The 23,555-nt window shown below is 50.6% G+C and overlaps 1 protein-coding gene across 7 annotated transcripts in view; it reads right to left on the bottom strand.

Moving 5' to 3' along the window:
- The window catches only part of PPP2R2B (protein phosphatase 2 regulatory subunit Bbeta), a 453,368-nt gene that overhangs the window by 17,971 nt on the left and 411,842 nt on the right, over nucleotides 1–23,555 (bottom strand). For all 7 annotated transcript variants that reach the window (XM_034656222.1, XM_034656221.1, XM_034656220.1 and 4 more), the window contains one exon: nucleotides 21,797–21,961. In XM_034656222.1, the coding sequence (XP_034512113.1) occupies nucleotides 21,797–21,961 (165 nt within the window). The remainder of the gene's footprint in view (nucleotides 1–21,796; nucleotides 21,962–23,555) is intronic.

Genomic DNA, 23,555 nt, shown 5'->3' on the forward strand with positions numbered 1-23,555 from the left:
CAGTAATTTTTACCATCTAGAAGCCGCATCCGGTAATTCTGCCCAATGAGAGAAATGGCCAGTAATTTTCCCAGGGAGGGTAAGAACTCCCACGGACGGATCATGCTGGCCTTTCTCCAGCTGCGGACGGTGAGAGAAGTTTAAGACTTAATTAGTGGCAACTGTACCACCCTGGGCCTCATGACACAGTCCCCAGACACGGGCTGCAGAATGCCAGAGATGCGAGATCATATCAAGAATGAGACCAGATGCAGACTCAGGATTCTGCGTTGGGAAAGAGTGATGCCCAGTGACTCTTCCTTAGCGATTTTCCATACAGCCCTTCATTAATTCTACAAATAACTGTTCAGCAGTGAACACGGCGGCAACACAGCGCATAGCATCACGGAGAGTGAACGCCAAATCTAGAAGGGTCCCGGACTTTTGTATAACTTTGCAGAATAGATCAGCTTATATGATATACTTCACAAACAAATCTTTTAATAAACAATCAAAGTTAAAAAAAATTTTGGACTCATTATTTCTTTTTTTAGAGAAGAAAAAACGGACTACAACTCAGAGGGAGGAGACATGACGGGACAGGCAGGTAGGGTCTGACCTGGCTGGTGTGACAGCGGAAGGCTTAGTAACAGGCTGAAGCTCAAGGGATCGATAAGCACTAGATAGATCAGAGGTCAGCAGACCGCCCGTGTCAAGAGCCATGTAGCAAGAATGTTAGGCCTTAAGGGCCATTTGGTCTCTGTTGCAGCCATCGTAGTGTGAAAGCAGCACAGATGATCCGGAAACAGATGACCGTGTATTCCCATCAAGTGTTCTTCGTGGACACTGAAATTTCAGTTTCATCTAATTTTTTACACGTCATGGACAGCATGGTTTCTTTTCGATCGATCATTTAAAAATGCCAAGCCCTCATTCTTCACTAGAGTTGTACAAAAACAGGTGGTGGGCCATATTTGGCCTGGAGACCATAGTTTGCTGACCCCTGATGACGATGGTCAGGGGATGGGAGGGGTGCCTCCTATGCTTGACAGGGCTGTCAGCAGGAGTAAGCACATTTCGGGGGGACAGTGGGATCGGAGGACGGCTGTTGGTGCAGAGACGTCCTGTGGAAAGCCTGGAGCATGAGATCGTGGCTTAGTAACTGCAAACGTGCTTTCCTCAGGTACATGTGCAAGCCTCGAACTGGAGAGGCTGATGGACTCTGGAGGCAGACACCCTCGGGCTCGAACCCGTGCCCCACCATTTACAGGCCGGATTGTCTTTTTCAAGTTTCCATAACTTTCTGAGATTCAGATTCCTTATCTTTATTATTTTTTTAAAAAAAGATTTTATTTATTTATTTGACAGAGAGAGACAGCCAGCGAGAGAGGGAACACAAGCAGGGGCAGTGGGAGAGGAAGAAGCAGGCTTCCAGCAGAGCAGGGAACCCGATGCGGGGCTCAATCCCAGGACTCTGGGATCACGCCCTGAGCTGAAGGCAGACGCTTAAACGACTGAGCCACCCAGGCTCCCCTGGATTCCTTATCTTTAAAATGCAGATACCATTTTAAGAATCAAAAGGGAGAAAAGCAGGTAGGATGCCTACTGCAGGTAGGTATAAGGCACTTGGACAGGTATGGAGGTCACGAAAGTGAGGGAGAGAGGCAAGGACCCTGTGTGCTTTGATTCTGTCTTTAACAAAGAGTGGGGGCGGGGGGCCTACTTACTTATCATGGCTGGGAGCTTTTTTTTTTTTTTTAAAGGCAGAAAAGTTGCTTGTTTCCTCTGTGGTAGGTAGAAAAAGCTCCCTGAGCTCAAGATGTCCATGCCCTCCTTCCTAGAACCTGTGATTATCTTACAGAGCCAAAGGGAATGCAGGTTGCTAATTACGTGACTTTAAAATGGGAAGATTATGCTAGGTTACCTGGATGCACCTAAAGGAATGAAGGTCAGTGTCAGAGTGACCCAATGGAACAGGGTCTCCACGGCCACCTCTGGCTTTGAAGCTGGAGTAAAGGGGCCAGGAGCCAAGGAATGTGGGCTGCCTATAGAATCAGGAAGAGGCAACAAAACGGGTTCTCCCACAGAGCCTCCAGAAAACAACAGGGCCCTGCAGGCATCTTGATTTTAGGTGACCTCCTGACCTTCAGAACTGTCAGATCATTTTGTATTGTTTAAGGTCATGACATTTACTATGTTTGTGGTAATCCGTTACAGCATCAAGAGGAAATTAACACCTCTCTTTACCCGTATTATCAAAGGAAGGGGAAAGAATTTTTGCGCTCTTGTGTCCAACCTGACTCTGGGAAGCTGTCCTGATGTCCCTGGGCCTCGTGGCCGTTCTGTCTCACCCACGCCCTCTCAGCAGTTGCTGCTCCCCAGCTGGCCTGGAAAGCAAGCCAGCATGAGCTGTGATCGGTGTGCTGCTTTCAGGGGAGCTGGTGAACCAGCACGGCCCAGGCACTCTCTCCTCCCCGCGTTCCTGCCCCTGTCCGGCTGCTGCACCCACAGGCTGACACAGTCCAGAGGGACCAGGACAGAGAAGCTGCAAAGAGAACAAGCAGGGGGCCCAGACACCAGGAGGGTGGAGCAGAGCAGGAGACTACCTGTGATCCTAACGAGTGCTGGGTAACTCTTCCCAAAGCAATGCCCCTTCCCTGCAAAGACGCCTCCTCTGTCTCCCCACTGCCAACAGCCAACAGAGCCGCCTCCTCGGCCTGCCCTCCAGGGCCCTCTGTACCAGGCCGCAGATCGGGCGCCCTTCTCTTCTGTTCCAGTACTGCACTGGGCCTCACTGGCCCACTCCTCATTTGCACCAGGGTCGGAGAGCTCCTGCCTGCAGGGGCCCGGCGCCAGTGAGGAGGACGAAGCAGGCGTGGACTCACAACAGGGAGTGGCAGGGACTGTGGCAAACGGCTGTGTCCATCACCGACACAGAGGGCAGTTTCCACTCAGCTCCAGCTGATCGCTGCCATGCAGGAATGCGGGTCCAGCAGAGCCAGACCGTCTCCCCTGTGAAGTCTAAGTTTTTCTGAGAAATCCAGACATTTTATTGTTAGCGATCAATTCACACATTTTAGCGGGTGGGCAAATAGAGTTCATCTGTCAGCCGTGTGGGCTGTTGTCGGTGATGTGTGGGCCACATCCTGAAATGATGATGCCCAGTGTTTATGGGGCACTTAGTGGGTGGTAGCCCTTGACGGCTCACACCTTCCTGACGTAGCCTGGGCTGCTACTGCAGGAGAGAATAGATGGGTGGCTGATCGACAACAGAAACTGTGCACAGTTTTAGAGGCTGCAAATTTGAGAGTCAGGTGCCAACTGGATCAAGCTCTGGGTTGCAGATGGCCAGGGTCTTCTTGTATCCACGCAATGGAGAGGGTGGCAGCCTCTTTGATCTGGGCACGTATCCCATACGTGTGGGTTCTATCCTCATGATGCAATTACCTGCTAAGGGCCCCACCTTCGAACACCATCACGCTGTATTAGGATTTCAACATGCGAATTCTGAAGGGACACACAGATTCTATCCAGAATACCACTCTCTTCTCCTCTGTTTCTCTGCCTCCTGTTCTTTTCCAAGAAGCCTTCTTTGACCACCTCAGCCGTCTATAAACTTTCCTTCCTTTAACTGGTTAATTTGGCCACCCTCTCTATTTTATTAAAGAACATAGGTATATGTTGAGAACTTGCAAGGAGCTAAGCAATCCTAGTGCAGGGGGCAGGCCCCGCAGAAGGGGGCAGGAGTGACGGCAGCATGTGGCACCTGTCAGGCACTGCCCCGGGTGAGAATGAGCTCCATCTCCCCCAGCTGAGGAATCGGGGGGCTTGGAGAGACCGGGACCACGTGCTCCCTGAGTGAGGACAGCATCTTAGAGCCTCATTAGCTCTGGGGTTAGACATTTATCATGAAGGAGCCTCAGTTGGAACCTGTGATCTAAGGAGAGGGGAAGCAGGAATGTGTGTTTGGCAGAGGGCGTACCTGCCAATCTAAAGGCCAAATTTGGGCTAACATCCACAGACGAGTGTATTAATTGGGGCCCGTTTGTTCTTCCTTTGGGAGGAATAATCACTTATGAGCCACGCAGGGTTGGTGTCTGAGAACTGTCATTCTGGAAAGATGCTGATTGGAGATTTTGGGGCACACTGTCTCCGGCCTGCGGCGGGGAAGGGAGGCGGGCCCATCCAGACGACATGATGACTTGGTGGGGGGGGGGGTCTCGACAGGCGCCTCATGAAGAAACCTGGTCACAGTGAGGCGTGGCTTCATAAGGGCTCATATTCGGTCTTTTCCTCAGTGCGAGGTCTCTCTGTAAGGTGGGTGAGTAGCAAAGGCGTCCGTGGGTCCTTATGCTTCCCACTGCGGAAGTGCAGGTTCCCATAGCTGCTGGAACATGACAGCGGTGTCTTCAGGTCCCTGGGCCCACTCTGTACATGACCGGTTAGAGACTGCTAGTCTCCCTGATTTCTCTCTCTCTCTCTCTCTCTCAAAATTTGTTCCCAGCAGGAAGCTTTGGGCAGCTGCTCCAGGAGAAGCCTGCGCTCCCCAGGGAGCCTCTGCCCGAGTGGAAGGGACTGTGAGCGTGTGGTCGTTATTAGGGCTGACTGCTGGGAAGCTGGTTGTCATGGCACCACCGAGGCCGGGCCTGCACTCCCACGATGTCACCATTTTCCAGGCTCAGTACATAATCACTGCAAGGAGAGGCACAAACACGGAAAGGGAGAGGGGAGCGGCTCCCTGCTGACAGTAATCTCCTTGCAGAGGGCAGAGAGGGGTTCAAGGCTGAGTGGGAGGGTCTGTCTGGAGCCGGGCCAAGCACCGTAGGGAGAGGGACCGGCTGTAGGCTGGTTATCACTTCACTGTGTTCTCAAGGCTCCTGTGCAATGCCTGTGTTCCCAGCACTGCTTTCTACAGGAAAACATTGTTCCTAACCCCAGTCAGACCTGTGTCTCGAATGTTCCTGGAGCTCGCATACGTGGCGTAGGAATAGCTCCTGTGTCGGAGTGCACGAGTAATAGCCTCACATCTCTCTACGCACGTGATATTCCGTTGTGTTCTCTCAACATTTTACAGATGAAGAAATGAGGCTCTGAGGGCCGTCTGCCCCTAGCCCAGGCCAGGAGGAGGCAGAGCTGGAATGTGAACCCACCTGCAGCTCTCTGGGCCACTACTGTCCCCCATTCTACATCATTTGTCCTCTAGTCCCATGATCAGGAGAGAAGACCCCTTCAATCTGGAAATGATGACACCAGAGGGCAGGGCTCCAGGACAATGCAGAAGAGTGGTCGAAGGATTAAACGTCTGATCTGGGCATCAGCTGTGTGCTCTCAGCCATCACAGAGAATTCACCAGGGCAGAGAGATCTCTTATAGATGTAACACAGTGCGGCGAGGGCAAAGTGGAGGGCAGTCACCGGACTGGCCTAGCACCTCATTACCCACTGGCCACCCCCTCTCTTGTTCTGCACTGGCTCCACACAGACTGTCCCCACATGGGCCCCCCTTCCCCTCCAAGGAGCCTCCAGGACCTTGAAGAGAGAATGCATTTTGCAATCGCTGCAGAAAATACAGGCTGTGACCCTGAGCAAGCACTCTGGCTTAACGACCTGGTCAGGGGGAGGACAGGAGGGACAGTCCGTACCCCATTCTCGTTTTGAGTCTGGCTGAAGACGAAGCCATCCCCGCACCGCCGCTCACACACTTCCCTGCAGCGCGCTCCGGGCTCCTGCTCAGCAGGTGCGCGGGCAACGCGGGAGCCAAGGTCTGTCGGAGTCCGGAAAGCCAGACTCCGCCAGTGGAACGCCTGAGCCCCCCTCTGCCCTCCCGGTACCTGGCTCACCCAGCCACCACCTGCTCTGGCCTGGTGAGGCAACGACGGGAAGAATCTCTGCGGCGTTCTTGCTCACAGCTTCAGCCGTGGGCTTTAACCTGGGTTTGAATCTCGGCTCTGCCAAGAGTAGATCTTTGACTTTGCCCAAGTTACTTGCTCTCTGGAGCCCCCGTTTTCTCATTTACAACTCAAGTTCATGGATTGTTGGGATAAGAATAAAATAGTAATAAATACTGAGTGCTTTCTGTGGGCTAGGCATTACCTCACGGACTCCCCCTAACAACGTAATAATGCAGGCTCCACTATCGGCCCCATTTTGTAGAGGGAAACACTGGGACTTACAGAGCTTACGTGCAAGAAGTTAGGTCCAAGTTACCCACACTGGGTTTGTCTGACCCTAGACCAGTGCTACTGACCACTGGACTATGTGTCCTCTCTCTATCCTCATTAAAAACCCACTTTCCAAACCACAAGTCTCACCAATCCCTGTGACTGGCCTTTACGGTTTACCTTCATAAAGCTCAACAGAGCTGGGAATGCCATACCAGAAAGCTCTCTGCTCCACTGCTTCCTCTCGTACTCCCTGTCCCTTCTTCTCCCTCCCGCCGCCCCCCACCCATCTCCTTCTGGACACCTGATTCAGAAACAATCCCTTTCTTCCCTGAACTTCCAGACCAGAGTTCTCAGGTTCTCATCAGGACACAAAAGTCAGAACATCATAAAACACTACAATATTACCCTTAAAGGAGGTTATTATCTATACCTCGGTATTAAATAATATATGATTTTGTACTACAGACATATATACAGACCACAAATGTTTCAGGAACACTTCTAGGAGGAAAGCTTAAAACTGAGAAAATTCTGCGTTTTAGCTCATTTGACTGTCCTGGGCACCGGGACGAGGTAACACCCAGTGCCTTTATTTCTATCCTTGGCTTCTGAACCACAGCACCAGTGTATCGTGAGACACGCCACATTTTATCTGATGTTTGTTCTTTTATAAACAGGTCCCCTACCCTTCATCCATTCCCTCGCTAAGTATGATTTCGCATGCAGGCTAGGCCAGGCGCTGTTTGGGAATGCTTCTGCTCCTTGCTGACCTCCTTAGGGGCGAGCAACCGTGTGCTGTATTAATATGCATCTGGACTGACGTGAATACAGAAGAATCTCGGTAAACGGGGACTGAAAAACATCATGATTAGGAACTTTGGGGAACACCCGGGACACACCGAGGATGACATTTGGCGTGGGAGTTCATTTTAACCATGTAACACGACAGTCAGCATAAATCCTATATAGTCAGCGTTTTCTCTCTCAGACGCTGGGGATCTAAAGTTCACGTTCAATGTAAAAACGAAGTTGGTGTTAGAAACATTCCATAGTTACAGATCCTCTCATCTGGCGGAGGTTAAGTCTATTGAGCCAGGGACAGCATCTTACACGTCTGCCTATCCTGTTGTGTTGAACACAATACCTGACTCACATTTATTGACCGGTCGGTTCCTTGCTTTGTTTGATCTCACCATCTTTTTTCCTAAGCTGGGTGATCCTATTGTCACCTTTCAGTGACAATTTCATGACATTATGGGGATTTCGAAATGATACCAAAATTTCAGGGTGAACGAGTCGACCCCAGAATTAGGGATGCCCATCCATAAGATAAATCCTATTTAAATCTTTATGTTCAGGTTAAAGATGTGAGACAAGATAGAAGCAAGTATCATTATAAGCTTGGTGGGGGTGAGCCTTCCCCTGCCCTCGGCTGCCTCTGGGCTGTGCCTGAGGACGATGGGAGGCCAGCAGGTGCTCGGAGTAATTCAGCAGATAAAGGGACCTGTTCTGATGGGGCTGGAGGCCGCGTGAGTGGCCAGCAGATCTCACAACTCAGTTATGGATGCCACCTACTGAGCTGTCAAAATAGAATCATGTGAACGGCACAGGGGGCTCGAATTAGCCGATATGCTTAAACACGGGTCAATTACACACGTGAGAGAGTCCCCATTCCCTTCTCTATCCTCCAGTGCTGAGCAAGTCGGAAGGTGGCTGTATTCATTATAGGAAGAAATAAACCCAGGATAAACCCACGATCTTTGTCGGTGTATTAGATTTAACTTTTCTGGATTTTCATTTCCTCGAGCTGCAAAAAGGAGGAAATACTCTGAACTCACAGGGTTTTGTGAAGATCAGTACGATAACAAACAGAAGGGGCTCTGTAAATGGTAGAATGCTAAACTATAAAAGGTATCAATATAATCGTTTATGCCTTTTTTTAAATATGAATCATATGTCCACAGAATTTGTGAGTCTCTTTCCCAAACGGTCTTTCCAGTAGTCTATGCCAGCTCCTTCACTGCCCTCCATCTGGCACGTGCTTAGGCCAAAACACTGGGCATCATCCTGGATTCTTCCCTTTACCTCTCCTTCCATATCTAGCTTGCAAACAAGTCCTGTTCACTTTACACTCAAAGCACCGCCCCACATGAGGCCAGTTTAGATCTAATCCGCTGTCGTCTCTTGCTTGGACCATTTGATACCTTTCTAACTCCTCTCCCAGCATCCACTTTTCTTCCTCACATTTCATTCTTTACATATCCTGAGTGATATATTTACAAGTCTATTCATGGTTCTTTTTTTTTTTTCTTCAAGATTTTATCTATTTCAGAGAGAGAGAGAGCGAGTGAGCATGAGGCAGAGGGAGAAGCAGACTCCTCACCGAGCAGGGAGCCCAATGCGGGGCTTGATCCCAGGACCCCGAGATCATGACCTGAGCCGAAGGCAGACGCTTAACCGACTGAGCCACCCAGGCTCCCCGAGTAGACATGGCACTCCTTTGCACAAGCCCTCCTAGATTTTCTCTTCCCACATAAAATAGAGGCCAAATGCTCTACTCTGCCTACAGGGCTACCAAGTTGCCTGACTCCTAAGCCCTTTGCATGGAATACCCTGGGAGTGAGGCCTGGGGGTTGTGTGGGGTGACCCCTGAATCCCAGTGATCCCCTAGTGATCTCGAATGAGTTCCCACTGGGGTCTTGTGTGACCTCAGCTACCAGCCTGCTCCTCCCAGTCCCCTTCTTGCTGCTCCCTTCCCCACACTACAGACAGACAAACTGGTCTTCCTCTGCCCCTCAATCTGGCCAGCGCAGTCCAGACTCAGAGCCTTTGCATTTGCTGCTGCTACTTCTCCAGACACGCTTTTGACCAAATCTCATGTTATGTTATCTGTCTGTGTGTGTGTTGTCTGTCCATCTACTTGGATGGGTGCCGTGGGGGCAGGAGGTGTCATTTTCCTAGTGCCTAGAAACAGAGCCCGGCACATCGCAGTGACAATATTTGTCAAATAGGTGAATAGGAGGTTGATTACCACCATTTCAGAAACTCCTCGGCCCTTTATTTTGCCTACCTGCAAATGCCAGTGCATCCTCAAAGCTAGAAACGGGTGAACACAGGTGCGGGCAGCTGCTCTTTAGTGTGAGCCTTTTCATTTATATGAAGAGAAGCCCCAGGAGCAAACTGATCAAACTGCATGACTGGACCTGTTCTACAGGCACACGGTCAGCACCTTCACTAGGCTCCGTGCAAAAGGGACAAATAAAGAACTTCAGCCATAAGGCAGGAACCATTTAGTGGGAGAGACAGCAATGGAAACAGAATTTCAACTGATATGATCAGGTGGTCAGATGGAGGGCATTGGGTCCTACTTGGCGAAACGTGAAGATGCTAATAGGCAGGGCTATGACTCCTGAAGGATGTCCACGTCCTAATCCCAGAACTGGTGAATATTTCACCTTTCATGGCAAAGGGGAATTAAGATCATAAATGGAATTAAGGTTGCTCATCAGCTGACCTTAAACTAATATTAATCCGGCAGACACAATGCACTCATAGATGTCCTTACAAGCGGAAGAGGAAGGCGGAAGCGCAAAGTCAGAGTGATGTGCTGTGCTAAGGACTTGTCCCACTGTTGCAGACTTCAGCTAAAGGGGCCAGAAGCCAAGGAATGATGGTAGACTCTTAGAAGTTCAAAAAACAAAGATATGGACTCTCCCTTGGAGACTCCAGAAGAGCACAGCCCTGCCAACACCTTGATTTTAGCTGGTGGGACCCATGTCAGACTTTTGACCTCCAGAACAATTAAATGATACATTTATGTTGTTTTTGGGAAATTTGTGATAATTTGTTACATCAGCCAGAGGAAACTAATACACAGAGGTAGAGGTGAACTTTCTGATGTCACCTGTGGTAGGAAGGGACAGGCTACTCTAAGACCCATCCTGCCCAGGCCAGTGCTTCTCCTGGGGGCAAATTTCTTCCGGGTATTCCCTTGACGAAGTTTCTCTTGAACCTCCAAGTCAGGATGCTTACCCAGGGCCTGTGACTGGCTTGTCATGGATGAGGATGACGGCAAGTTGGCTTTGAGATGTTCCAAGTCCAAAGCAGGCAGGGCCACTTACAGTGTCACGGCCAGCCTTTCCCGCCCTGTATCTCCGGGGCTGCAGCCACGTGCCCGAGCCCACTGTGGCTCTGCTGCCTTCTCATCTAAGGCCCCTAGTGAGGGAGAGAGCAAGGCCTGGAAGGTGTCAACCGCTAATGAATGACACTTGCCTCAAAATTAATAAGCCTTCCAGTCCTTAGGAAAATGCACTCAACTGGAGTCTCCAGGATGACTAATTGACAGAACTGGTTAAATTAATCAAAAATGGAAATGAGGATGGGGAAAGGGGGAAGGGATTCTATTTTTACTCTGTGACTTGGGTCTTGGTGGCTCAGTTGTTAATGGCAGCTAAGCTTGAATGGGGTAGACACCGGGTTGGGGTGGGGGGGGCTCGTTTTGGTGAATTCTACTCCCTGTAGCAAGTCTCTGGCTTTTCCCCAAGAGGGGGTGGTGTCTGTGTGTTTGTAATCCTGTCATCAGGCAAAAGCATTTTAATAAAGGGCCTTGTCTTTTCACCTAACCTCCCCTAAAATAAACACTGTTAATTATGTCCCTGATCAATACGGAACCCCTTTTGGAAGCTGTGTCAAACCTCAGAAGTTTTAAGATTCATTGCAGCTGTACTGTTGCTGATGTCTTCGGGCACATTCAGTCAGAGACCTGGGGAATGAACCGTAGCTTTATTAAGGGATCTAGTGGAATAGAGAAGCAGGGCTTGGCAATTAAGTTTGTAGATGAGGGTGAAGAACGAGACAGTGGATTTCATGTTCTCTGCAAGGGCAGAGTTAGTTTTGCAATTGGAAGCCACTAGCCTGGGGGATCCAGTCGATGCGGATTATATGAAATGGAGCCCCATGAAATAATCCTTCTGGATGTTAGCAAAAGGTCACGCTTCTTTGATAGCTGCCAAAGAGCCAGGAAAAGAATTAATTCTTCTCTTGGAAGCAGACAGCCCTGGGTTCAAATGCCGTCTCCTTCAGTAGGATTTGCGACAAGTGCCTTCACCTCTCTGTGCCTCGTCTGTAAAGGGGAGTGACCAGAACCAATCTTCGTGGGTTGTTGTGAGGCTTACACCAAATACAGAAGAGCCATCCCACTCCACTGCACGTGCTTCTGGAGGAAAACGGAATTTCTGCTTTGGATTGTTAGGCTGGGCATCAAACTGTACCCCGTCCGCAAGAGAACCAGGCTGTTTTCCCAATGACTATACTATTCACTGAAACATCTCAGACTTGATGGCCTCAAGTGTTGCCATCTTTCCCCCACAACATGAAAACGTCAGATCATTGTCACACCAGCCCCATGACTGTAAAGGTAAGCGCACAGCAGGGTGGGTGCTGACTGTCCCTAGCCAGGCAGCCTGCCTTGGTTTCATCTGAATGAAGGGATTTCGGTAGTCACATCTTCCGCTGCCAGGGCAGACGGGCTGGGTTGCCGAAAGGGGACTCTATGCAGGACACTCACAGGTGCAGCCGGGAAGGGGCCTGGGGCTCCAGAGCCGCTCAACCCACCCCCACCCCGTCACCACTGCCCACAGCAGCCCTGGGCCCTCACCCCGGCCTTCTCTCCTCTCTTGGCTTCCACACCACTGCCCCCACCCCTCTCTCCCGCAGCCCCGGTTTCCCTGTTACCTCCCTGGTGGCTCATACTCAGCCTCGGGTCAAAGACCACCTCCTCTTCCCCCACCGCGCTGGCGAAGGTCGCTGTGCCCTAGGCTCTGTCCTGGACTGTCTGCTCCTCCCCACTGACACCCTCTCCCCTAAACCACTTCACCCCACCCATGGCTTTAAATATCCTAGCAGCTCATGACTCCTCAATTCTCTCTTCAGCCCACACCTCTCCTCTGACGTCCACACTCAGGTGTCCACGTGTTGCAGACTTCCCTACACGGACGGGTCAGACACACCTCAAGCTGGCACATCCCAAAGACAGTGCTCGGTCTTTCCACAGCAACCTGTTCCTGCCTCAGTCTCCTCGTCTCACTGCACATCACCACTATGCCCTCCGTCACTCCAGACCAAAACCTATGAGTTATCTGAGGCTCCTCTCTTTCTAGACCTCTCCACTGCCAGCCTCTCAGCGGCTCCGCTGAGCTCTCTCCTCAGGTGGTTCGGCATCTGTCCACTTACCACCCCTCGCATGCCCCCGCCCTGGTCAGAGTCTCTATTGTTTCTTGTCCAGGCTGAGGTGAGAGCCTGCTAACTGGTCTCTCCGCTTCCAGGCTCGCCACCCCCTTTTCTTTGAGAACACTTTTATGGCCATAAACAGAGTATTAGCCACTTCTCTGCTTAGAACCGCCTCCTGGCTTCCACCTCACCTTAAACAGAATCCAGGCGCTCTGCCTGGTCTACCAGATGACCTCCTCTGGCTCCCACCTGCCTTTTCTGCCTCATCCTCCACTCTGCGGCTCAGCCCACCAGCTTCCATCCACCGGTCTTTTGTCTACTTTTCCAAAACACAAGGCTGTTCCCATGTGAGGGCCTTCATACTTCGATGTTACCTCTGTTTGCTTCTGACAATTCAAGTCTCAGTTCAAAGGCTTTGCCCTACCACTGTATGCAAATACCTCCCCCCAGCTACTCCTTAACCCTGTTTAATCCTAAAGCTTTTGTCACTGGGTGAAATGTTGCATTTATTTGTACACTGGCATGTTCACCGTCCCCCACTCCCACTGGCATGTGAGCTCTGTCAAGACAGGAGGGACCAGGTGTGAATAATTCATAGCTGAGTATGTGGTTTCTGGTGTTCTGGTTAAGGGGTGAAGGTCTGGATCAAACCCCAGCTCTGTCGCTGGGGAGCATTTGGTGTTCTGTCATAAGAAGGGCATTTAGTGGCCATCAGAGTATCATCTTTCCTCTTCATCATCTGTAAAACGTGACTCACGATGGTATGCCCCTCACAAGGCTGTCGGGAGGTTGAATGAGCTTGCAACTTGGCCTACTTTCTGGATGTCATAACAGGCCCCAGAAGTTAGCTGAGGTAGTAACCCTGATATGACTCCATCAATGGCTGTCGCTGCTCCTGTCCCCACTCTTAAAAGACATGCGTGGAAGGGAAGCAGGACGGCACGAGCACCCCAGCCGTATCTGACGTGGGGCTCACGTGGGCAGGCACTGTGCTAAGGCTTCATGGTGTTCTCTCCTGTCAGCCTCACAAGCATCCTAGAAGGCATGCATTCCCACTGGTCCTATCTTATAGACGAGGAAACTGAGGCACAGAGAGGTTAAGTAACCTGTTCCAGATCACCCAGTTAGGCCATGGGCACAGACTAACAGTGGGCACCAGACTGACTTCCCTCCCCGACACTGGCTCTGAGCTCACGCACTACTGTCAGTTTCATCTGGAGGAAGCGAAGAAACAAAGCAACAATGTTCTGGCCTGTGCTCGCAGGTAATGCTATGGACTGAGTGTGTCCCTCTGCCAAACTCCCATGTTGAATCCTCATCCCCAGTGCGATGGTATTTGTAAGTGGGGCCTTGGGGAGGTGATTAGGTCTTGAGAGTCGAGCCCTCACGAATGGGAACAGTGCCTTTATAAAACAGAGTCCCCAGACAGCTCCCTCCCCCTTCCCACCACGTGAGGACACAGCACTGTGACGGCTGTCTATGAACCAGGAGGTAGGTCCCCACCAGACAATGAATCTGCCTGGGCCTTGATCTTGGACTTGCAGCCTCCAGATCTGAGAGACATACATGTGGGGTGTTTAAGCCCCCAGTCTGTGTTCTATCACAGCAGCTTGAACGGACGAAGACAAGGAGTATCCTGCTGGGCTGGGCACAGCTTCGCCCAGCCTAGTACCTAAGACGGAGGCTGTCCGAGGGTGCGTGCGGAGGGAACCCTGTGCTTCCATTCTGGAGCTGAGGCCTCCCCGTCGGGCTCTCCTGCTATCCACAGACTTCCAACCAGAGATGCACAAATCCAGCCCTGGGGGAATGTGGTAGAGAGGTAAGGTGCGGCTTCTCAGGATTCTGACCTCGATCCACCCTGCCAGCCTCTGTCTACACCTCCTCTCCTCACTCTGTTGCATTCCCAGTGGGGCTGTGACTGTGGCCCCCCTTCACTGTTAGCCTAATCACCGCCCACGTGCTCCATGTTTAAGTGCGTCCACAGGTTGTTGGCAAGTTTGATCTCTAGAGCCCTCCGGGGGATGCCCGCTCCACTTCCACGTGAGGATTTCACTGGCCTCTTGACCACAGCTAGCGAGCCTGGGATCCACACCTGCCCCGCTGCTTCCAGGGCCCCTGCTCCTGACTATATTCATGTCATCTATCAGGGGCTCAACTGTGTCCCTCGCTACCCGAATTCCTATGTTGAAGCCCTAACTCCCAATACGTCTGAATGTAGCTGCATTTGGGCAAAGCGTCTTTAAAGAGGGGATTAAACTAAATGACATCACCAGGGCGGATCCTAATCCATTACGACTGGTACCCTTAGCAGAAGGGGGGTTTTGGACACAGATGTGTGCCAAGCAAAGATGACGTGAGGACACAGGGAGATGACAGTCATCAGTAAGCCAGGGAGAAAGGCCTAGAATAGGCCCTTTCTGCACAGCACTCCGAAGACGCGAACTCGGTTAATGCTCTGACTCAGGACTTCTGGTGCCGGCACGAGAGACAATTAGATTTGGGAGTTGAAGCCCCCCAGTTTGTGGTACTTTGCTATAGCAATGCTAGTACACGAAAACACCCTCTTTCACCTGTCTTTTCCCATCTGCCAGCCTTCCAGCCACAGAGGTTCAGTGAAGCCCTGCTCTAGCTAGCACTGCACTAAGTATTGGTAGTTCTGTGGTTGGTAAGATACGGTCCCTGCCCTCGTGGAGATTACATTCTGGTTGGGGGGACAGAGAAAGAAGAGCAGACATCTAGGGATGAATGCTATGAACAAAGAAAGGAAAAAAACAGGGTAATGAGATATGAATAGTGTGCAAATGAGGTAAACAGGGAAGTCCTCTCTGAGGAGGTGAGACTTTCCCAGAGATATAAAAACATGAGAACAGTCCAGACAAGTGGGAACATGCTGGGAGAGCATTCCAGGCAGAGGAATAGCCCGTGCAAAGGTCCTGAGGCAGGAAAGGTCTGGGTGTGTTAGAGGCACAGGAAGTAGGCCCGAGTGGCCAGACTATGGGGAGCTGCGGTCGGAGAGGTGGACAGGGACCAGACACATGCAATGTACTGGGAAGGAGTTCGGATGTCATTTCTCTTTCATTTCCTCGGTTGTCATTCGTCCCACCTGGCTGGTTTCTTCACTCACCTGCCAACAATCATGCATCGAGAAGGAAAAGCATGGTTCAGCCCAGCCGACTGCTGCGGCCATCCGCACCCTATTGTTTCAGGCATTAAAATCTCAAACTGCAAAGGCAACCCTTGTCACTACCGCCAGAAGGGATAGGAAAAAAATAGAGAGATGAGGGAGCGAATCATCCCTTCCAACCCCTGCTGAGTGTGCAGAGTGAGGGACATATGGAAATTAATATATGCAGCTCTGATCACACGGATCTCCTCGGCATTTTGATTAAACGGCAACGGTTATTAAATACTCTCCTTCTCAGAGCTCATCTCAGAAAGCCAATGTTGCTTTTCATTTTGAACTCTGATGAACTGTCTCAATTCCGTTCACACACCTTGGCTGAGCCGTCGTCAGCTGAAGGCTGGCGTTTGAGGAGGATGGAGAAAATCAATATGAAATGTCAGGCGAGAGGTCAGATGGAGCTCGTTTTTCCCAGCCGGCTGCAGCCAGGGCTGCTGCCACTGCCGAGCCAAACAAAGGGGGGGTGTGCACTGAAGAAGGTCGGCACTTCGGACGAGTCAGGAAAATGAGTTTTGTTCGCTTCTTAATTAGATTGGGAGGCTGGCGGCTGGCGGTTCAGAGCACTGCTGCTGTCGGTGTCGGGCTGGAGTGTGGCGAGGCAGGGCTGCGGCAGAGCCCCTAGGCCTCTAGCTAGCTCCTGGGCCTCCCTGGGGACTGTCCCCGGGCTCTGCCTCTTTAGGGCTGGGTGACCCAGGCTGCAGGGAGCAGCAGCTCCTGGGGGGCCTTAAGTGTGTGGCTGAGCAGGCCTCCTGCTTCTATAGGCCCGATAACTCTTACTTGTTCTTTCGCAAGGAACTTCTCAGGGGTCAGGTCACAGCTCGGAGGTTACTGCCTGGGGTGTAGACTCCTTGTCTCCTTCCCTCCTGGCACCATGGGCTGCTCCTTCATACTACTCTTTACAGTTACAATGTCCTATCTGTCTGTCCCTCCCTGATGAATGTGTTTTCCTTCCTTTGTGTGAGGTTAATTTTATGTATCAACCTGACTAGGGTGCCCAGATATTTGGTCAAGCATTAGTCTAGGTATTTCTGTGAAAGTATTTTGGGATGGCACCAGATTGCCCTCCCTGATGTGGGTGGGTCTCATCCAATCAGTTGAAGGTCTGAACAGAATAAAAGGCTGACAACCCTCCCAAAATACGAGGGAATTCTTCTGCCTGACTTCTTTCAGCTGGGGCATTCATTTTTCCTGGCTTTGCATCTGAACTGAAAACACTGGTTCTTCCCGGGTCACGGGCCTGCTGGCCTTTGAACTAAAACTATACCATCGGCTCTCCTGGATCTTGGGTCTTTGGACTTGGACTGGAAATATACCACTGGCTCTTGTGGATCTTGGGACTTGTCGGCCTCTGTAATTCCATGAGCCAAATACTTGTAATAAATTTCTCTCTTGCACGTACACACGTATACGTATATATGAGATATTTATCTATCTATCTATCTATCTATCTATCTATCTATCTATCTATCTATCTATCATCTACCTACCTACCTACCTACCTACCTACCTACCTATCTTCATCCCTCACTAACAAGGACAGGAAGCTCTAAGAGGGAGGAAAGCAGGTATGGTCTCACTCACCATTGTGTCCCCAGCCGTATAGCACCTGATGTATATCGTACTCAACAAAACTACTTGAACAAGTGAGTAGTGGGGCTTCATAGATCTGGAAAAAGGGTTGAGGCTTTAGCACTGCGCCCCAGCTGCAGGCCTGGAACAGGGGGATTCAGGTCGTCTGTGCCCCTCACTGCCTCCTGTGTGCCCGGAAGACGCCAGGTTCTTACACATGTGATGACGTTTACTTCTCAAGAACAACCAGCCCGATGAGGCTGTCCTGATGATTTCTACTTTCAAATGAGGAACTTGGGGCTCCGAAGGATTCAATAACTTGCCTGAGGTCACACAGTAATTGAACGTCAGAGTGGAGTTCTGATTCCAAAGCTTCTGCTTGAAACCTTTCCAGCTTGGGAGTTTCTAAGGCCTTGTCCTTTTCCCACCCTTCAGGGTTCAGGATTCATCAAACCTCCCAGTGAATTTATTCCTCAATATCTGGGTCTGTATGCAAAGCCCAGGCTCGTGTATGCCACACTGGGCCGTGAGCACAACGGTGCCCCTCGTACCGTCTCCCACATCCACTCTGGGTCAGCGACCCTATGGGCCGGTTCCACCTTCACTCACCAGAGAGGCCTGCCCCCGAGACAGCTCCTGTCCCCCCACCCAGAGCATGTCCCCCCCCTGAATCCCAACCCTCTACTCTGCTCCCGTGTGGCTTCTCACCAGTCCCTGTTCCACGTGCCATCTATGTCAACCATCAGGCATTTAGGCATTTACTGAATAAGTATTTACTGAACACCTACTTCTGTGCCAGGCGATGGCAATGGGATGTGAGTAAAACAGATTTAGTTCTTCTCCTCAGAGGGTCTGTGGTCTACAGGGAAGGACAATGAACAACTAGTATCCATGCGCGATGAATGCCAACCTCTGATACTGCTTATGTCGCCCACTGATTTTTTTTTTTAAAGTTCCTTTTCCTCGTTCTTCCTTCTGATTTCCATAGCCACCTTCCTTCGAAAGTTATGGATTTCCTTCGTACTGAGATGAAAGCCAAATGTTCTGATTCTCCTTTCTTTACCACCACTGTGTTCATCTTCCATAAAACATAAATTCTATCACTTTGTTCTCCAGCCAAATAATCTCAAATCTCTCTCCACATACTAGGGACCGCGTTTCTCAAACTGGGGCACATGTACATATCTGAGGAGGAGGAAGCTACCGGGACGCACCAGGCATTACAGAATGCCAGAAGATAAACACTGCGTCTTTGGGGAACATCAATTTTCCTTGAAATTTGGGAGTGGGGTAGAAATGCAATTATTTAATTAAACTGAAAATAGGCATTTTATGGGACTAAAATGCAAAATTCACATGAAATTTTAGGGAAGAAAAACAAGACTTCAAAGAAAATCTGTGGCTGGTTGGCACCTCCCCCCAGGGTCTCCAGCCTCCGCTGTTTTGTCTGTGTGGGTGGGCTGGGCCACCCAGGCCTATGGGAGAGGCTGGACTGCTGCTGGATGCCCTTCCTCCATGCAGCCAGGCTCACGACGGCCTGCCCTGCGCGCTGTGTGTACTCGCTGGAAAAGCTTAAGAAGCGCTGGCTGCCACAGGAGCCAGACTCCGAGTATGGAGTCATACCCAGTGAATGCACGAACAAATGCATACGTGAATGAATGAATACATGAAGGCATACACGTTTTACTTTGATCTTCAAGAACCAACCTGAGATGAACCATCACCCCTCTTTCACCTCTTTCTTTGATATTCATTCCCCCAAACCTGACACATCTTACTAAGACTCTATGAAGGTTCCATGTCACTTCCTAACTTCAGGCTTTTGCCCATTCTGTGTGCACTGCCCAGGACACTCCCTGCCCTCTTTTTCCCACCTAACCAGATCCTCTGTGTGTTCCACAGAGCTACTCAACCTCTGCTTTCCCCGTGACGTCTATTCCAAGTGTCCCACCCTCCCCTGAACATCCCATCCCCTGTCTCCATCACTCATTTGGGTGTCAACACAATGCCTTGCACACTGTTCCTGAAATGTTCCCTGGGTACACCTTAGGTCACGAGCCAAATTTTAAATGCACTGAATGTAGGAGATGACTTACCTTTGCAGTGGACCCCTCAGAGTTCTCAATAGTAAAAGATAACATCACAGATAGAAGGAAACCATGCTAAAGGACTGGCATGGAATTTTAGTCTAGATATGTGGTTTTCAACCAGGAGCAATTCCACCCCCCCTTTGGTATTTCACAACATCAGGAGATAGTTTTGGTTGTCCCAACTTGCTTTGGCCACTCACGACCAGTGGGGAGAGGCCAGAGATGCTGCTAAACATTCTTTGATACATAGGACAGCGCCCTTCCCCTAAGAAATATGTGCCCCAAATTCAATTTTGTTGTTGTTAGAAATCCCTGTCTACATGATAGTATCTTCCTAACTTGTTTCCTTGTCTCTTTTTTCTCCCACTCAGAACCCAACCTCTGGGAGAAATCCTGATCCCATTACTCCCTTGGTTACTTCAGCGGCTGTTCACTGACTTTGAGAAAACATTCAAGTTCTTCAAGATGGCCATACGGTCGGGCTCCTGCATCCCTCCTGAGCTTCAACTCATTTCCTTCTCCAAGTCATTCCCCACATACCAGCCATATCATTCACCCTGCAGTTTGGCAAACGTTATGATCTTTCGTGCCTCAGGACCTTTGCACCTGCTGATCCTTCTGCCTTGAACACGTTTCCTCTTGCTGGCTTATTTAAATAAGTAAGTACTGCTCGAAGATCAGTGCCAGCACCCACAGGAGCAAATATTTATTAATTACCTATCATGTGCCAGGCCCTGGTTGAGATGCTGGGGGAAACAGCTATGAACAAGACAGAATAGGTCCAAAGAGCTACAAGTCTAGAGAGACACTCTCCAATAGAACTTCCCGCCGTGATGGAAATGTCCTAGATAGGTACTAATATGATAGCTCTGAGCCACAGGTGGCTTTTGAGCACTTGAAATGTAGATAATTGGAATTGAAATCTGCCATAAGCATAGAATACACAATTGTTAATAGTTCATCTAGGCCCCATGACAAACTCATACGATGGAAGTTACTGTTTTACCTATTTTGCATATGAGAAAACAGGCTCAGAAAGGTTAGGGAAAGTTGGACAAAGTCAGGCAGCTCAGGAGGGGTGAAGCTGGTCTCTGACCTGGGTCTCTGCGGCTCCAGAACCCACAGTCTACACTCCACTACACTCTACACACCAGCTCTCCCGTGCGATACTTCTCATGCCTAAAGAGCAAGCAAAAATGATGAAAATGACGCAGACATGCACCCCTCTCCTGGCCATACACTGACACTGTCATCCTATCAGTCATGTCAGACAGGGATTGAAATTGGAAACTGGGACTATGGGAGAGAAAGTCTTAATTTCTGGGTCTCTACAGCCAACTGTACAGGCTAAAAAGCACTGAGCAAAGGTGATGGGGGGACAAAAAGAGCTCTTGCCTAAACATATTGGCAGCTGCATGTTACTTAGCTTGACACTCGACATGGACGATCACTGCCTCCAGGCAGTTCTACTCTGGGAGCAGTTTCTTTTCTAGAAAGTTCCAGGCCCATCCCGTCTACCCCAGCACTCGCTGTCAGTGCCAGCAGGCTTCACCCGCTCACAGAGGTCTTAGAGCCTTTGGCTTCTAAGCACTCAGTCCCCACTAGTTTGGAGCTACTTCTCTCCCACTATGCCTTCAAAACCAGCACGACCCTGGCCTATGAATTTGGCTGTCCTTTGGTTAACCCATCCCCTTTCTCTGAAGCTTTTCCCTGCTGCCCACTCAGGCCACTGGGACTTCTAGAGTTCTGGTTCCCAGAGCCACACCCTCTCCAGGAAGCCACTGACCCCCTCCTGCAGGTGCTATTTTTTTTTTTAATTGATACATAATCAAAATACGACATTGTATTAGCTTCAGGTATACAGCATAATGATTTGATATATGTAGACATTGCAAAATAATCAGCAATAAGCCTAGTTAACATTCATCACCGCAGAGAGTTACAAATTCTTTTTCTGGAGAAGAGAACTTTTAAAGACGTACTCTCTCAGCAACTTTTAAATGCGCAGAATATGACTAACCTTGTCACCATCCCCGACCACCGTCCGTGACTGCCTGCGTACTCTCGGCCTCTCACACGGTCCAGCAGGCCCTGTGAGCTCCACCACCACAATCTGTCCACAAGCCACCAGGCCCCTTGTCCACCCGCACGCCAGCGCCCCTGTCCAGGCCACGCTCATCCCCTGACCCCCGCCAGCATATCACAGTGATCCCCAAACTGGTCCCCCTTCCGGTAACTCCTCAGGCTCATTCTCCCCAGAGCAGCCGGAGCGATTTTAAACCATAATTCGGGTCAGGATGCAAGGTGATGTGACAGGGGTCACGTCTCATTCGCCTCTGGATTCCACAGCCTTACGCGACCGCTGGTGGAACTGAACGCGAGGGTTCACGTGTACCAACACACCAGACGCGGCATGGACTCCGGAGTCAGGCCAATGCCTGGACTTGGCTGCCAGGGGGTGTCAGGTGGAGAGGGGGACCCAAGTCCTCTTGGTTCTCCCCTCCTCCTCCCGCAGGTCAGGGGCCTGGGGCCCGCGCACCCCGCCCTCCCCGTGCACCCCTTCCACGTGCGCGGCTCGCTACTCACATTTGCTGTGCCTGTCACACAAGGCCGACGCCCTCATGTCACACAGCCGGATGGTCCCCTTGCTGCTGCTGTACACGAAGCTGTTGCAGTGGTGCGGGTGGAACTCGGCCGCCGTGATCACCTCCGTGAGCTCCTCCATGTTGGCCGGCTTAATGTCCACGATATCTGGCGCAGGCGGGTCAAGGATGGCACCGGGACGAGCGGGCAGGGCCTCAGGACCGAGGAGCCGCACGCGCTGGTGCTCGTGGAACCTGCGAGCATTTCCCGCACACAGGGAGTCCTCCGGGTGACGCCGCCAGCACGTGGCTGGGGCTTACTGGTCTTGGCAGAGGGGGACCAGGGAGGCCCGGGGAGGCCCAGGGCTCAGAGGCATCATTAGCACTCAGGTTTCCTGGCCCCTTAGGAGTATTTCGTCCTCCACAGCACGGAGAACACGTCCCACCGACCATCAACGTTATCTGCTCACGCTAACACGTTAAAATGTGCTGAGCAGCAACGACTTCATTTCTCCTTTGACAACAGTGTGAAGAAGCTAGCCCCATTCCGACTAAATAATTCAGTTTACCTGAACCTTTCCCCAGACTCCTGGGCTGATAAATGATATCCACGGTGGCCTGCGAACCCTGTTCCACGAAATCCCTGAGATCTTCTTTAATAACGCGCGGTGAGCATAATAGCGGCTGCTACTGCCATTTAGTGAGCACTGACGATAGGCCCATTGCCGTGCAAAGCAGATCGTGTACTTTAGTTCAGTTAATCCTCAGAACAGCTCTATAACCTGTCCTTTCCTTATCGCCATTTGTCAGGGGTGGAGGGGGGCCTGCCCGTGTCCCACGGCCGGACGGGCGGCACCAGCATTTCCTCCCAGGTGTAAAACCTGTGCTCTCGAGGAATTATGCAAAATTTCTCTCACTGAAGATACATAGGACCTCAAGCTTCCATAAGCTGTGATTTGCCTTTACAGCTTGGCTGGGAGTTTAAGCACCTGGAGAAAAGCCCTCCAGTATACAGCGGGACGGTTTCAGCCTCCCATGGAATATACCTTTATCATCTGTTTTTCCACAATATTTTCCTTTCTGATCAAGAATTATTATAACTCCATTTTTCAAGACCACATCCTTGTATATTGAAATGAAACATCGGCCCTTTGAATTATGGAGGTGACTCAATGGGCACAAGGACCTTCAGGAGGATGTCTGGCACGTGGGAGGGAATAGGTCTGTGCCGTCCTGGAGCTCAGGGGACCTGCGTGCAGTTTGGGGGCACTTGGCTGAGGCGCTGTCTGAGGACCTGCAACTTCCTGCAAAGGAACTGACCTCGTGACATAGATGCTGTCCCATGGGAAAGCTGACCAAAGCGATTCCCACTTTTCCTAGACTTCATCACTTTTGAGCCACCTTCGTGATTGTGCCCCATGTGTACCTCACCAGCTGGTATCTGCTTAACATGTGTCCTTCCGATCAGCTTCTATCGACTCCCTTTGTTTCCTTAGCCTTGTCTCAGCTGTAACCCAACATTCATAAAATCATGGGTCGAAGGAGCTAGTTACATTTTAAATAATGTAGATGAAATAAATGCATATCAATTAAAATAAAAAATGTTTACATCTGTGCAGGGAGCTTGTCCATCCCGTGTTGGGAAACAGTGCATTGATTCGACAAGGAGTAACGCAACACAGGCTGCCATTAGGCTGGGAGGGAGGAAAACCTTTTATGCTTCCCATAAAGTTAGTAGCACAGTCCCCTCCCTAGAGCATACA

The sequence above is a fragment of the Ailuropoda melanoleuca genome, chromosome 3 (genome assembly GCF_002007445.2).
Source record: "Ailuropoda melanoleuca isolate Jingjing chromosome 3, ASM200744v2, whole genome shotgun sequence".
Lineage (NCBI taxonomy): Eukaryota > Metazoa > Chordata > Mammalia > Carnivora > Ursidae > Ailuropoda > Ailuropoda melanoleuca.